This window comes from Mus pahari, chromosome 16 (genome assembly GCF_900095145.1).
Source record: "Mus pahari chromosome 16, PAHARI_EIJ_v1.1, whole genome shotgun sequence".
NCBI lineage: Eukaryota > Metazoa > Chordata > Mammalia > Rodentia > Muridae > Mus > Mus pahari.
In genome coordinates this window covers 1,566,786-1,580,195 of record NC_034605.1, presented here as the reverse complement: position 1 = coordinate 1,580,195, position 13,410 = coordinate 1,566,786, and the positions used below count along the sequence as shown (strand labels likewise).

The 13,410-nt window shown below is 47.3% G+C and overlaps 1 protein-coding gene across 4 annotated transcripts in view; it reads right to left on the bottom strand.

Annotated features, from left to right (window-relative positions):
• Window positions 1–2,857: 2,857 nt before the first annotated feature.
• Frmd4a (FERM domain containing 4A) overlaps window positions 2,858–13,410 on the bottom strand; it is a 307,939-nt gene continuing 297,386 nt past the window's right edge. For 2 of the 4 annotated variants that reach the window (XM_021215326.2, XM_021215327.2), the window contains exons 21-24: window positions 11,881–12,755; window positions 10,031–10,127; window positions 8,012–8,083; window positions 2,858–5,029 (exon numbers count right to left, since the gene is read on the bottom strand). In XM_021215326.2, coding sequence (XP_021070985.1) covers window positions 8,014–8,083; window positions 10,031–10,127; window positions 11,881–12,755 — 1,042 coding nt within the window. In that variant the 3' untranslated portion in view covers window positions 2,858–5,029; window positions 8,012–8,013. The remainder of the gene's footprint in view (window positions 5,030–8,011; window positions 8,084–10,030; window positions 10,128–11,880; window positions 12,756–13,410) is intronic. The other 2 variants (XM_029547334.1, XM_029547335.1) reach the window with 1 other exon arrangement.

Below are 13,410 nucleotides of genomic sequence, written 5' to 3'. Positions count from 1 at the left end.
TTGCGTTTTGTGTTCTGGTCATCTAAGATTCAGCTAAGATTCAGGCAAGGACCTGGCATCACGCTTTCCCTGCTGTGACGTACTGAAGTCTTATCTAAACCAGAGTCAAATAAAACCTTCCCTGGGGTGGTTTCTCTCAGGTACTTTATAATAGTGATGAGAAGATACAGGGAGCCAAGAGTAAGAGAGTCCAAACACAGCTGTGAGGCACATAGAAGGCCGGGGAAATGAAGATGAGAGCTTTGGATCGTGATAGAACATGGTTGGTGTGAAGAAGTTATCTCAGTAGAGTAAGGAGCACCGTCTACATCCAGTGCCTGCTGGTAAGCCGCAGAAAATGACAAAAGGGAATGAGCTGTTGGCATCATGAGGCGTCCGTCTTGATGACTAGGCTAGGTAAAGCAGAGGAGAGGAATGCATGATTGCAGTGAGTTTTAGGGGAAATGGGTACCAGAAAGAGAAGCAAAAGTAACTACTACTAGCTTATAAGGATAACATCTTATAAAATGTGTTTCTACTAAGAATTAAAAAACCCCACCCATGTGTGCATGTGCATGCACACCAATTATTCTAGAATACCAATTACTATCTACACTATTGACATGTAGACCTTTTAGGCCTTGGCTGAATAGAAGTGACTTTGCTGGGAGTGTGGCTTAGTGTAAACCAGGCAGGTTATATACCTCAGTAGCTGATCCACCTTTCATCTCAAAGAGGCCAACTCCTTGAACAAAGGTCTGAGTGAGAGCCCCTGTATGCTAGTGTCCTTGGGAATTGACTTAAGCTCCTCCCAGTTTAATGCTGCTAGAGTTCCTGACCCTTTAAATATCCATCCTGTGCTGCTTTTTCTGATCCACAAGCACCTAAGACTTTGAGCACATGGATTCTGTACCAAGCGTGCAGGGCCTTAACAGAGGCCACTGTCTGCTCTCCAGCCCTCAAGTGGATCTGCACACTCTGGGGAGAGTTTTGTGTGTCTTTTAACAGTTATTCTAGGGAGTCAGGGGCTGAATATTTTTAATATTTTCTACAGGATCAGGGTTTTTACTTTGTGTTCTCTAGGAATCAAGATAGAAGTGAGAATTATTTTGTTGACAGAAGTAGGGGTGTGTAGGGGTGTGTGTGTGTGTGTGTGTGTGTGTTTGTGTTTAAAAAGAACAGGAAGCATGAGCCAGTGCCGTTTACTTAAGTTCCAGTTGCTTTCCTATGACAGATCTTAAAGCTCAGGCTCATTTTGGCATCTTTATGTATAACGTGTTAACAAGAGGCCTTTTTTGTTTCAAGTGTAGGGTATTTGGGGCCGGTGTGATAGTGCCCTAAGCACTTTCCCAGACAGTTGCCAGAGTTCAGGAAGTAGTAAACACTGTTCTATCTGCTTACTTTCAGACAGGCCCAGCTTCTTAGTGCACTGTTGCTCTTATTGGCAGGCTCCAGCCTTTCCCTGTCAAGAAGGGCTTTCCATGTAGGGTGTTCCTGGAGGCTAGCCTTTCAGTTTCCTGCTAGGAAAGAGCTGTCTGTCAGCTAACAACAGGTCAGGGATACAATTGCAGTGATCTGCTAATGCATGCCAGTAGCCATATGCTGTAATTGGGGGACTTTTGTAAATGCCACTGGCTATTGTTTGGGTGATATGATTTAGAGGGTAGATAATTTATAGCAGAGAACTAGCCTCTCTACCAAGCCAACAATACCAGGTGTAGTAGTTGGGTGTGTGTGTGGTGGTGTGCGCCCATAAATGAGACTGTTTCAAAGTCTCATCCTGCAAACAAGCCAAACCCGAAAGGTATGCCATAGGTAGGCTGATGTTTATGAAAAAAAAAAAAAATAGTTCAGTATCGTCCTGCTGTGTAGGTTTCTGAAGCATGGCCACACGTTTATCATTCAGAAACAAAGTGTCCAGGAGGCAGCTGCGGAGTTTTCATTCTGAAAATGCTTTAATAAGTGTTGACAACACTGTTCTGCAAAATGTAAAGGTACTATACAAATTCTTAATACAAAAAGAATAAATTAAAAGCAGATTTCTTTTCTTTTTAATTCTGCAACTTTGTCTACAACATACATCTTTTTCATTGATTACAGTTGAACAGAATCCAGTAAAATCATTTTACATGCTCTACAGTCAGTTTCAGGAGCAACCTAATCTTACCCACCCCCCAATTATTAAACTAGAGTCCGTTTTACACAACTTGTAATAAACTATTGACATGAATGGATATGTAAAACTTTACACCTAGTTAACTAAGCAGTAATTGGTCATCTGATAGCACCTGGGTGAGGCTTGCTATATTTAGAACTAAACTAATACTGGATGAAAACAAATCAGGCTTTGAACACTCCAACACTCACCTGCATATAACAAAATAAACCAACCTGGCTCACAACATAGTCTTCTGGCTGAAACAAGCAATTTCTTACATGTATCCAATGAATCCAATAGGGGCTTTAAACTGGGGACTTCATCTTCCTTTAAAGAAATAGGGATCTGTAAAGAATTTGCAGGTGCTTGAATACAATACCTAGAGCGTTCATCACCAACCACAGCGACCATTTATTATGTCAGTCTCAAGGGACTAATGCTTATTATATTATGTACATTGTATTAACCGAACACAGCTAAACAGTAAAACCTGTTTTACTTAATCTGTCCTTACTACCAGACTATCATGATGGTGTTCACAACTCCCATTCCGTTTCCCTCTGCTCCCCAAATCGATTACATTTAGATTCTTTCTGCATCTCTCATAGGTCCGAATGGACTTCAGAATTGATTTTCAAACTGCTGTCTCTGTTATAACCTGTAACCATGTAACCTTGCCTTGTTCTTTGTTTCCTTTTGGACGTTTTCTGTCGCACCACAGTTCAGGCAAATTATTCAGGCATCTCCTTTTGGAAGAAAGAAAATGGGACACAATGTGTCCCATTTCCTATGCGCTAAGAAAGGAAGAAATAACCCCCAAATAAACCTGCTTTTTGTAGCCCCGATTATCGTACTAGGAGCAAGAAAGGTAGCCCCATCTCCATGGAGCCCCAGGGTCATTTTGTACCATCATATCCCGTCCCCACTCATCCTACAGGGTTATCCCTCAAGTGTCTGGGAAGAGTACTGCTTCTGGAAGCTGGGCTCATCACGCCAACCATGCCCAGCTCTGGGGTACCCAGCCTTGAATGGGGGAGAGAAGGCCTCAGGCCACATGGTATGAATGCTCCCACTTGACTTCCAGAGGTTTCCAAGCCACTGCAGAGTGAGCAACAGGGGTCAGTCCTCTCTGCTATCCATTTCTTACCTTCCTGGTCCGGCAGCGTCTATTGTTACTCTTGGATTTAAATCCATGAGGAAGTTTTTTCTTTCGATGCCACAGCTAGCTTAGATTTGCCTTCCTCCCACCCTGGCTCCTGGTCCTAGATGTCTTTCCCACAGGAAGTCATTCCAGAGATAACCCCTGCAAGCCGTACTACCTCCACAGACTTAATGCCATCGTTAGTAACCCCACTAAGACTGTGCACTGGTTAGTTAGTATAAAAGTAGTTCTGAGGCCTTTGAAGATTGATGGCTTTTTGGTTGTGTGTTAAGCAGAGCTCAAAACACATGTAAACGAGCAGCTTGCACGCATGCTTTTTATGGTTTTTTTCTTTTTTTCTTTTTTTTTTTTTTTTTTGCCTTTTATCCTCTTGGTATCTGTGGACAGAGGTGGTTTATCAAGGTCACAGATACTGGTGGAGGGGTATGGGCCCTTTCGGAGCTGAGTTGTTTTGACTCTGCTCCACCTGCCAACTGGTAGACATGTGTAAAAAAGTCTTCCTACCTAAGGGCATACTTGAGTTCTCTGACTAGGCGACACACAGGCGAGGTCTGTCCGAGTTCATACAAGTGTGAACAAACAGAAAATGAACCACGACAGTAAAACACTTAAGTAGATTGCAATGTGCTTTTTTGCCTTGGATCCCCCCCCCCCCAAAAAAAATGAAAGGCCTTGTACAAAAAAGAAAGGTTACACTTTTACTGGCGGTTTTAACGAGAGAACTTCTTTTGGCTATGGTCACCTTTGGCTTCCTCCCCATCCCAAAAGGAAGGAAGCTTTTGGGGGCGTAGGCTGAGGCCCCTGCATAGGGCAGTCCTAATGGTACCCTGCTCCTCCCATGTCCAAACAGATAAAGTCCCCAGTCTGCCAGGCCAGCCAGGCCTCCTTCATCTTCGCTGTCCTGGTGGGTTTGTTCCCAGGCTCAGGGGGACCTGGAGTGCTCCAGGAGAAGGGTCGCAACAGGACGTGGTCTACAGATGGTTGACTTTGACTTGTGCTGCGTGGAAGCAGTTTAGAATTGAAGTTTCACTGCAGAAAAAGTGTGTCCCTCTTGGCCCCTCCTATCTGTCCATTGTTGAACGTGTCTAATCTTTGGCGGCATAGAACCGCCCGTGATCCTCCGAGGCGGCTCTGAAGCGCTTCCCCTGAGGAGCTCTTGCTGGCTGTTGCACGACGGAATATTTATTTCAGGTGGAAACTGATAGCCCCACGAGGCGCTCTCCTCTAGAAGCACTCGGCCGGCCTAGGGTGGCGGTCAGAAACAGCTTCACAGTCTCCGCAGGCAGAGCTAGCCTTTTTTCTGTTCTCTTCCACAGGAATTGCACGTGTTGGCTTTCCTGACAGTTTGTGGCCTGGGGTATGATGGCAGAGGGAAGCCACCAAGGTGCCATTGAGGATTGCTGCCTGGCTCTCTGGGCGAGAGAGCCAGGGGACACACAGTGGGTTCGGAACCTTCCAGAAAGTCTCCTCAGTCAGGGTTTTGAGGGTGAAGGGGACGTGGAGACGGGAGAAGAAAAGTGCTGAGGGCCGAAGCTGGTGCAGGTGACAGTGCATCTGGGTAAGGCAAATGAGAGGCAGTGAGGTGACTTGGAATGGCGTGGCGGTGGTCACATCTGGCCTGGCCGGCTCAAACGAGGGTCCCGGGCTTGGCTTTTTCCTGCCCGTACCACTGGACATCAGCTAGCTCTGGATAGAGGGAGGAATCCAGGAAGCAGCTGTCACTGTAGCTCCTGTGGATCCGAGAGAGAGAGAGAGAGAGAGAGAGAGAGAGAGAGAGAGAGAGAGAGAGAGAGAGAGAAGACCAGAGTTAGAGGAGAGTTCTATAGAATAAATGTTCAGGATGCATGAATCATGTGCCCTCTACAGATGAGCCATCTTCCCAGCCCCCACATAGGTAAGGCTTGTCAATCTCCATTACAGTTGGTGTACGAAAGGTGTTCAGAGACCATAAGTGTCACACAAAAGGGACCTCCTGAAACCTCAGCAATGCAACTTAACGCTTGATACAGTAGTCCTCAAGATCACGTGGGAACCTCAGAAATGCTCACGTCCAGGCCCCAGTCAGGGCATGCTGCTATTTGGGGATCCTTCCCAGTCCCACAGAATTTTCAGATGCAGTCCAGGCTGAGAAGCCCATGGAACTGTATACCTCGGGGGTGACTTCCTACAGGACAGCCATACATCAGACCCAACTTCTAATGCTTCTGTGGTAAATTATCACTGCCCCGGAAAAACAGCCAAAACATGAGCCTTCCCTAGAGTAATACGAAATTGTATTAGTGATGCTCTAAATTGAGTTTTTAATGCTTTTTAAATTAATACTGTTGCGATTTTATAAAAGTATTTTTTAAAAAAAAAAACATATGATTGGGACCTGGCCTGTAGCTCAGTGGTAGAAAGCTTGATTAGCATATGAAGGGCCTGCACTTAATCTTCAGTACCAAACAATAATATATAATAAAAATATATTTGTCTCTACATAGAAAAATATACATAAGAAAACAGACATTTCATCAGGTAAGTATTTCTAGTAAGTTAGATGGGAGTGAGTCCCAAGTATCAGCAGGTGCTCACACAGATGAGTGGCAGTAGCTCTACTCAAGGTGTCCCTAACTGTCCCTAAGCTACCCTTCCATTCCCATGCCTAGTGCCAGGAGCATACGTTGGGGCTGGGCCATTTTAAAGAGTATCTTAAAGCTGTCAGAGCACTCTGAAGAGAATCATCCTTCCTTCTCCGCCTCACTTGCCGACCTCTTCAGGAATTCATCAAGTGAGGATTCAATGCTTTGTAAACGTCCCTCCTCTACCTAGCAAAGCCCACAAGAGCTAGAGATCCCAAGTAGTCTTGAATATTTGGGTAAACCACGAGGACAGTCTTGTGCCTGGAGCACTGGAAGTACACGAGTTTAATTCTATGTGGCTTTAGAAGAGAAGGCCCTTAGTTACGTCACTGGCCGCGGGTGTCTTTGTAAGTCTCTGTTTGTTGGGGGTAAATAAGTAGATGATTCGGTTAATCTACAGTCTCCCCATTGTGAAACTGGCTTTTGTAAATTGTGTCAGAAGAACCAAGAACCCTGACTGGGAAAGGTGGCTGGACTCTGCTGCAAATGTGCAATACTCTAAGGAAAAGTGCCTTTGTCCCCATTCCTCCAATCAAAGGGAACTCGTGACCAAGGGCTGCCAGTTAGCTCTCCAGCCACAGTCACTGGTTCCATGGGAGCTTGGCCATGGCCAAAGAGCTTCGAAAGCACGAGGATGATTATTTCCTCGCCATGGATGCAAACAATTAGCAAGCTCTGGCCCCAGCTTTGCCTCAGCTTCCCAAATACTGGTACAGCTTGCTAGAATCTTAGAGAAGCTTGTTTTCCAATTCACTTGTGATGTGGGTCTCCTAGGGACATTTTCCTGATTGTAACGTTGACTATAGGGAGTCCCACCACCAAGTGCTTCTGGAGGTGAAGTGCTCTGAGGAAATGAAAGGAACGGGGAGTTTGAGGACGCAGCCCTTCAGAGCACCACAGTGCACACTGAGCACATAGAAAACGCTCTGAGAAGTCTCATGTCGCTTTGTTTCACCTGGACGGTCTCACAGGGTATCGGCTATTCACACCCACAGAACACATGCTGGAAGACGCCATCTCACACAGCTTAATGCCATAGGACATGTTTGAATCAATTGTACGTTGGATCCTTAATAGTCTTGGTGCTGAACAGCCTTTTAAAGAGTGAATGATGCCTTTTCTCCCTATTCCATGGGGTTTTACTTACCCAGTCAACTGGCTGGACATTATCTGGATTGGTGGGTAGTACTGTAGGTCAGTGGCCATAGAGCCAGGGTGGAAACACTTGTGTGTTTCCCTCTTGGAATGGTTTCTCTGCCTCCCTGCTTCACTGCTGTTCTTTAAAGCCAGGCTCATGAGGTGTGTGTAAGAACTAAAGGGCACCTCTCCTTTCTGAACCCTTTTAGCATTGTGATCATGAGTTGTGGCGTCTCTTTCTCAGAGCCTGATGAGGTTGTCGTTTTCTGACTAAGGCCCTTTTCCCTCTTCTGCATGGTCCCCTGTCACTTTAGTGGTCCCTGATGTGCTTCTCAGCGTCAGCACTATGCAGTTGGTTTCTTAGACTCTCAGGTCCCACTGTTTTGTACTTGGGAGAGCAGCACTTTGCAGCTTACAGCTTGCCGTTCACTCAGCAGCCAGTGTGGCTTCCAGGAGCCATTCTGAGCTCCAGGTGGTGGCGGTAATTTACAGGCCACATTCTGAAAAGCCGGACTCTATGACATCTGGTGCAGCATGCAAATATCACTGAAAAGTGGTAGGATAATGAGTTACTGTATTGGGGCTGTTTAGACCAGTAGTGGCTCAGTGTTCATGGAGAGTGTGTCCCAAGCTGGTAAACAATAACCGACCACTGCGATGGTTTTTTTTTTTTTTTTGGTTGTTGTTCTTAAAGCCTAGAAAGTCTAAATATTCTGGGGGTGGGGGGTGGGGTGTCATCCAGGAAGGAGCATGGACTAGCCTACATCTGATGTAAAAAACACACATCCGAACATATAGCGCCACATGTAGCTAGAAATAAAACATAAGAATAATAGCTTCCACACCATTCAGACATTTCCTCCTGGAAACTATGACATGGGCAGAGGCAGCACATATGCGGGACATCTGGATCACACACGTGGGCAGTAAGAACAAAACGTTCCCTTACAATACCTCTATTCATCAGTACTTTGGTGAGTTGGAGACTCAGACCCATCCATGATGGGAGAGTTTTCTGTTGCTTCTCTGAACAAAGGAAAGCGGAAGGAGAAGAGAAGAGAGGTCGTGTTACACAGGAGAATGGACATACGTGATTAGTAGTAGCTTAACCCAATGACTATATACCCATGTGTCTGTGACACGGTAAGAATCATACAGGACACTCAGGCTCCATCGCGGAGCAGCAGAACCTCAGTAGTTCTGTTAGGAAGGCAGACAGTGGCAATTTTTACCCACTGTCTTGTTTTCTATCACATTATTATTCTTGAGTAATCCTCAATCTGGCAAACCGCTGGCCTTCAAGGATAATAACCTTCTGTTTCCAGTTGGTTGTGAGCCTCACTGGCTACTTGTGGTAACGGAGGCAACTCGAGTGAGTGGGCATGGGAGGGCTGCTTGTAAACTTCAGAGCCTGTCTATCAGTCAAATGATGCAGTCATATGGTCAGATCAGATGAAACTGGGCATGATCCACAGAGGATCCCAAGTGTCCTGGTCAGATGACACCCTATAGAGGTATACAGATGTGTGGCTCTTGTATGAATTAGTCCGGAGAGATTCTCAAACTCTAAGCCAAGAAGCTGTCTGGATTTAGAGGCTGGAGCCGGTATGGACAAGTGGCAACGATTTATAATAAAAGAGAAGTGTAGCAGCTACTGGCAAAAGCTACCCTAGCAGTAGACATGAGAAACACTGTACAGACTATGTTTTCTTAATTTGAAAAGAGTAAAGAAGCCGTGGGGGGTGGTTCAGTGAGTGTCCAACCACTGATCCTAATGACCCAAGTGTTCATTTAAGGACACCCACTGGACCTACCCCAGAGCTTCTGAGTTAGTAGGTTTTAGGTAGACCCAAGAAGATCCCAGGTGAAGCCCAAAGTGCTGATCTAGGGTCCACATTTTAGGGCCTACCATAAAAGTATGGACTGAGTGACTTGTGTTCTCTGTCTCACGTATGAATCCAAAGTATCTAGCCACTTCCCTTGCCAGGGAGCAGACAGGATTCCACAAAACTCACTTATGTTCCAAGAAGCCATCAGCCTTTGTGTTTTAAGTACTCAATATGTGTTGGCTCCCCCTCTTCTGTACCAAAAATGAAGTTTCCAGAAGAGGCCTGGTGTCAAGTCACTGCAGATAAATGTGGAGGACTAAGGATGCCAAGCGTGGGAACCTGGACGCAGACAGTGGAACCAACTGTGGGACTGTGGTGTCCTTATAATTCAGCTTGCAGCTGTCAGATTTTTCCCAGACACGTTCACCAGCGCCCAGCAAAGCAAAAGCTGGGGATTAAGCTGGATATGGGGCCCATTTCCAGTAACCAACAGGTGCTGACAGAATGGACCATCTAAGAAGCAGCAACAGAAGAGAGGAACTGGGTGAAAAGTGCCAGCGCGTGATAATAAAACAGGACACTTGTGTCTGCTTGACCCTTCAGCACATTGGAACATCCTACCTGGCCCTACGTCCACACTCACAGCTCACTTCCAGTTTCAGTATTTTGCTGTGGGCAACCTCTATCTAAAGGTCTCAAGGTACAGATTCCCCTTTGCTGATGCACCCAGATCAACTGTTTAGCCAAGACAGGAGCCCTCCCCCTTATTTTGGATGCATCCCAATATTAAGACAGCGACCACACCGAGAAACCTGTGTAATATCTGACTCAGGGTTCTTTCTCCTACCCCTGACATTTTTGCAGAAAAATCAAATGCCGCCCAGAATTGAATCCACTTCTTTGCTTGCCTCGCTACAGCCCAGGAATCACTACCTTTAAGTAGTACACACAGAATTCAGTCCCATCAAAAACAGTAGGCCAGCTGGGGAGAAGGTGACAGCCCAGGGAGATTGCTTTGATACTCGGCACCATTTGCTGATGCACCCTCCCATCGCTGGGAGCTCAGAACTGATGATGTCCTTCCTGGCTAAGGCCATTTAGAGCCCAGAGGAACCAAGTCAACCATTTTCACGGGACAACTCACCCAGTCTGCCAGGTCAGGATGTGGTGGGGGCTGCTTGGTGGGGTGGCTCCAATTTCACTGGACGGTGTTGAGCTTCTCTGGCTTTGAGGTAAGGCAGCTATATGTAGTCGGAGTGGGGAAAGCAGGGAGAAGTCAGGTAAGACCAAGCATGGAGCTCATAAGTCAACGACAGAGCCATTGGCAGGTGTGACCAATGTTAGACATGAAGGACAGGGTCTTGGTGAGCCCATGGCAATCAGTGGGAAATAACTTTCTTCCCCCAACTGTATTTTGTCTTAACTTTATCCCTCCACTCTGACCGAGGCCACAGGATGGTTTCTATAACTGCACAGAATGGGAAGCCCCCATGTTTCTGTTGTGGAGACCAGAGCACAGAGGGCTGCCCTGGGCCATTTTAGATGTGGTTCCTATGTGAGAACCACGCTGTATTGTTGGAAGGGTCTCCAGACTTTACCATCTGCTTCTTCAGTAATCCTGCAAGTGAACAGCGCTTTTAACAGCTTATATGTGCCATAGAGCTACTCCAAATGTGATTCGATCTAGCCAGGAGAATTTAGCACCAGGTAAATCCTTCAGAGATGCTTCCTGTGCACTTTCGGTGGTGGGGGGTGGGGTGGGGTGGGGTGGGGTACAATTTACTAAAATCTTAGTAATACCTTTCTGCTATTCAATAAAGCAAATGCACACAAACACGGTAATTCTGAGAGACTGAACCACTCCCATCTTTTTGTCCCTGGTACTTAACCACTGGATCTGAGAGGACTAGAGCTGCTCATGACCTTCACAGGGCACACGTTAGATGTATTCATTCTTGAAACCCTGCTGGGAAGCCAGTGGGTTAGTTTACGGATAAAAGCAGAGCAGGAGAAAGGTTGTGGGACCGTGGAGTCCGAGGAAGGACGCCCAGGACTGCCGGATCGTTTGTAGTCTAGTCTCTGGAGCTTGTTTGGTGTGTGCCCGAGGAAAGAGAGCAGTAGGGCCACGGAGGCGGGATGTGCAGTTGCTTTCCTGCTGTACCTTTTAGGGACTCTCGTCTCCAGACCTTGGCTTTTCAGTAAAATTCCTGGTTTAGTAAAATTTCACTGGTTTTCACTTTTGCCTTTATTCTTGTTTCCCTCCTACCCTCCCTCATTTCTTCTACCTACAGTAAAAGGCTGTAGTGTTTTTGTTAACTGCTCTCTAAGTAGTATGAGTAGACACATGACCGCCACTGATCTAGCAAAGGTAACTCAACTAACGTCAGGTATGAGCATTGTCATTTCATAGAGAACTTCTTAAGGAAAAGGAGCTCTCCCATCTTTTGCTTGATTTGCTACTGTACAGTGCTTTGGGTTCAAACCTTCGTGTGACACCGTATCAAAGTCATTGAAAGTTGCGGCAGAAAAGCCAGGAGCAGCCAGGTTACCTAAGCAGATGCAGGGGTCGGGTTCCGAGAGCAAACACTTCTTTTCCCAGGGCCTCAAGATCCAGGCCCAACCTTTCAACCCAACATTTTCTCGGCAAGGTTAGAAATTGGGTCTCTAACCTATTAGAATCTTTCTTGCACCCTTGGCAGGATAAACCCTCTGACCTGACTTCACATGGTTTTCTGTCCTTAACTCGAAAAGCTAAAAGGAATGCTCGCTCTATGCGGAGGAAGAGTGGGAAGGAAGGAAGGAAGGAAGGAAGGAAAGGAAAGGAGGGAGGGAGGAAAGGAAGGAAGGGAGACCGGAAGACCTGGGTTGGGATAAGAACCATGGCTTCCCACATTCCACAACAAGGTCTCCAGAATAAGTGACTCCCTTTCTTGCCTGTGAAGTCTAGGCAACCTTCAGCCTACCCAGGTCACCGTCCTCCCACCACCTTCTCACCTGACGTGGCCTTGCACATCTGGGGCATCCTGGTGACCCTGCTGTGCGCCACGAAGGTGCTCTGGGAAGAGGTGCTGTACTGAGAGCCGCTGTCTGAGGAGGTGGAGCTGGTGTGCGACAGGCGGCTGTGCTCCTTGTGCGAGGCTGTGGAGCGCTGGTACCATTGGCGCAGCTCATCGGACACGGCGGCACGGCCGGAGCCTTTGTCGTGGGCGCCGTCACGCCCCAACGAAGGAGTCCGCAGGATCTGAGAGCGCGATGGCGTAAGGCGGCCTGCATCCCCCTCATCACCACCCCCGCGCCAGCTCTCTTTGAACAGGCCACCAGCCGTGTAAGAGTTGGAGGTCTTAAACTGCGCTTTGACGCTGTAGTGGCCCTCCTGGTCGCTCTCCAGGCTGCGTACCACCACGGGTGTGGCACTGCCCTCGATATATAGTGGGTACTCCTTGATGCGGTACTGCGAGCTCGGCTGGCTCTGGCTGTGCAGGTACACGCCACCGCCAGTGCTCGCAGCCCCGCTGCGTGCCGCCAGGTTGGGCATGCTGCCGGAGCTGGCTGAGCCCAGGGCGCCTGCTGCCCGCTGCCTCTGCCGCTGTCGCTGCCGCGCCTTGGACGGCGAGTCCTCAGCCAGTGTTGAGTAGTTGGCGTTCATCTGTGCTGGGTAGTAGTGCTCTGAGCTCGAGTGGCTGGTGCAGGACGAGCAGTCGTCCATGGGGTCTGAGCCATTGCTGCTACGAGTCCTCGGGGTGTAGAAGTCGGGGCTTCCGGTATCATTCTCCGAGCCCAGGAGCTTGCCCTGGGACTCCAGACTGGAGCTTCGATGCCTAAAGTGCAGTGCGAGGCTGTGCAGTCTTGTGGGGCTGATGTCCACTGACCTGTTGGGGAGACAGGATTGGTCTTAGAGTCCTAGATCAAAGGGTCCCATGAAAGCCACAGGCCAGGCTCAGGGCCTCTACCAATCGGAGAAGCCAGCAAGGTTGCCCCTGGGAAGCCAGGTTCTTCCCTAGGTCCCAAGTGAGGAAGGGAGCTAAGAATTCCTGGAGTACATGTGGCACCTAGGGAACGGATGAAATGTGTTGACCAATATCCTGAGGGCTTTTGCTTCTTAAGAAAATGATGCTGGCCCGGCGTGGTGGCGCACACCTTTAATTCCAGCACTTGGGAGGCAGAGGCAGAGGCAGGTAGATTTCTGAGTTTGAGGTCAGCCTGGTCTACAAAGTGAGTTCCAGGACAGCCAGGACTACACAGAGAAACCCTGTCTCGAAAAAAACAAAACAAAAAACAAACAAACAAACAAACAAAAAAAGAAAAAGAAAATGATGCTATTGATAGAGAAGCAAATTCCTATGTTCTAAGCATTATACTAACCCCTTAAAAATATTGATTGTAGCTAATAAAAAACAAACAAACAAACAAACAAACCAAAAACCTAACAACCAAAAGGTCTAACAGAGGCCCTCTCATGATTGAACCAAAGACTCCTCCAAAATGAATGCCAATCAATGGCTGTTTCTTTCTTTTTTTTTTTTT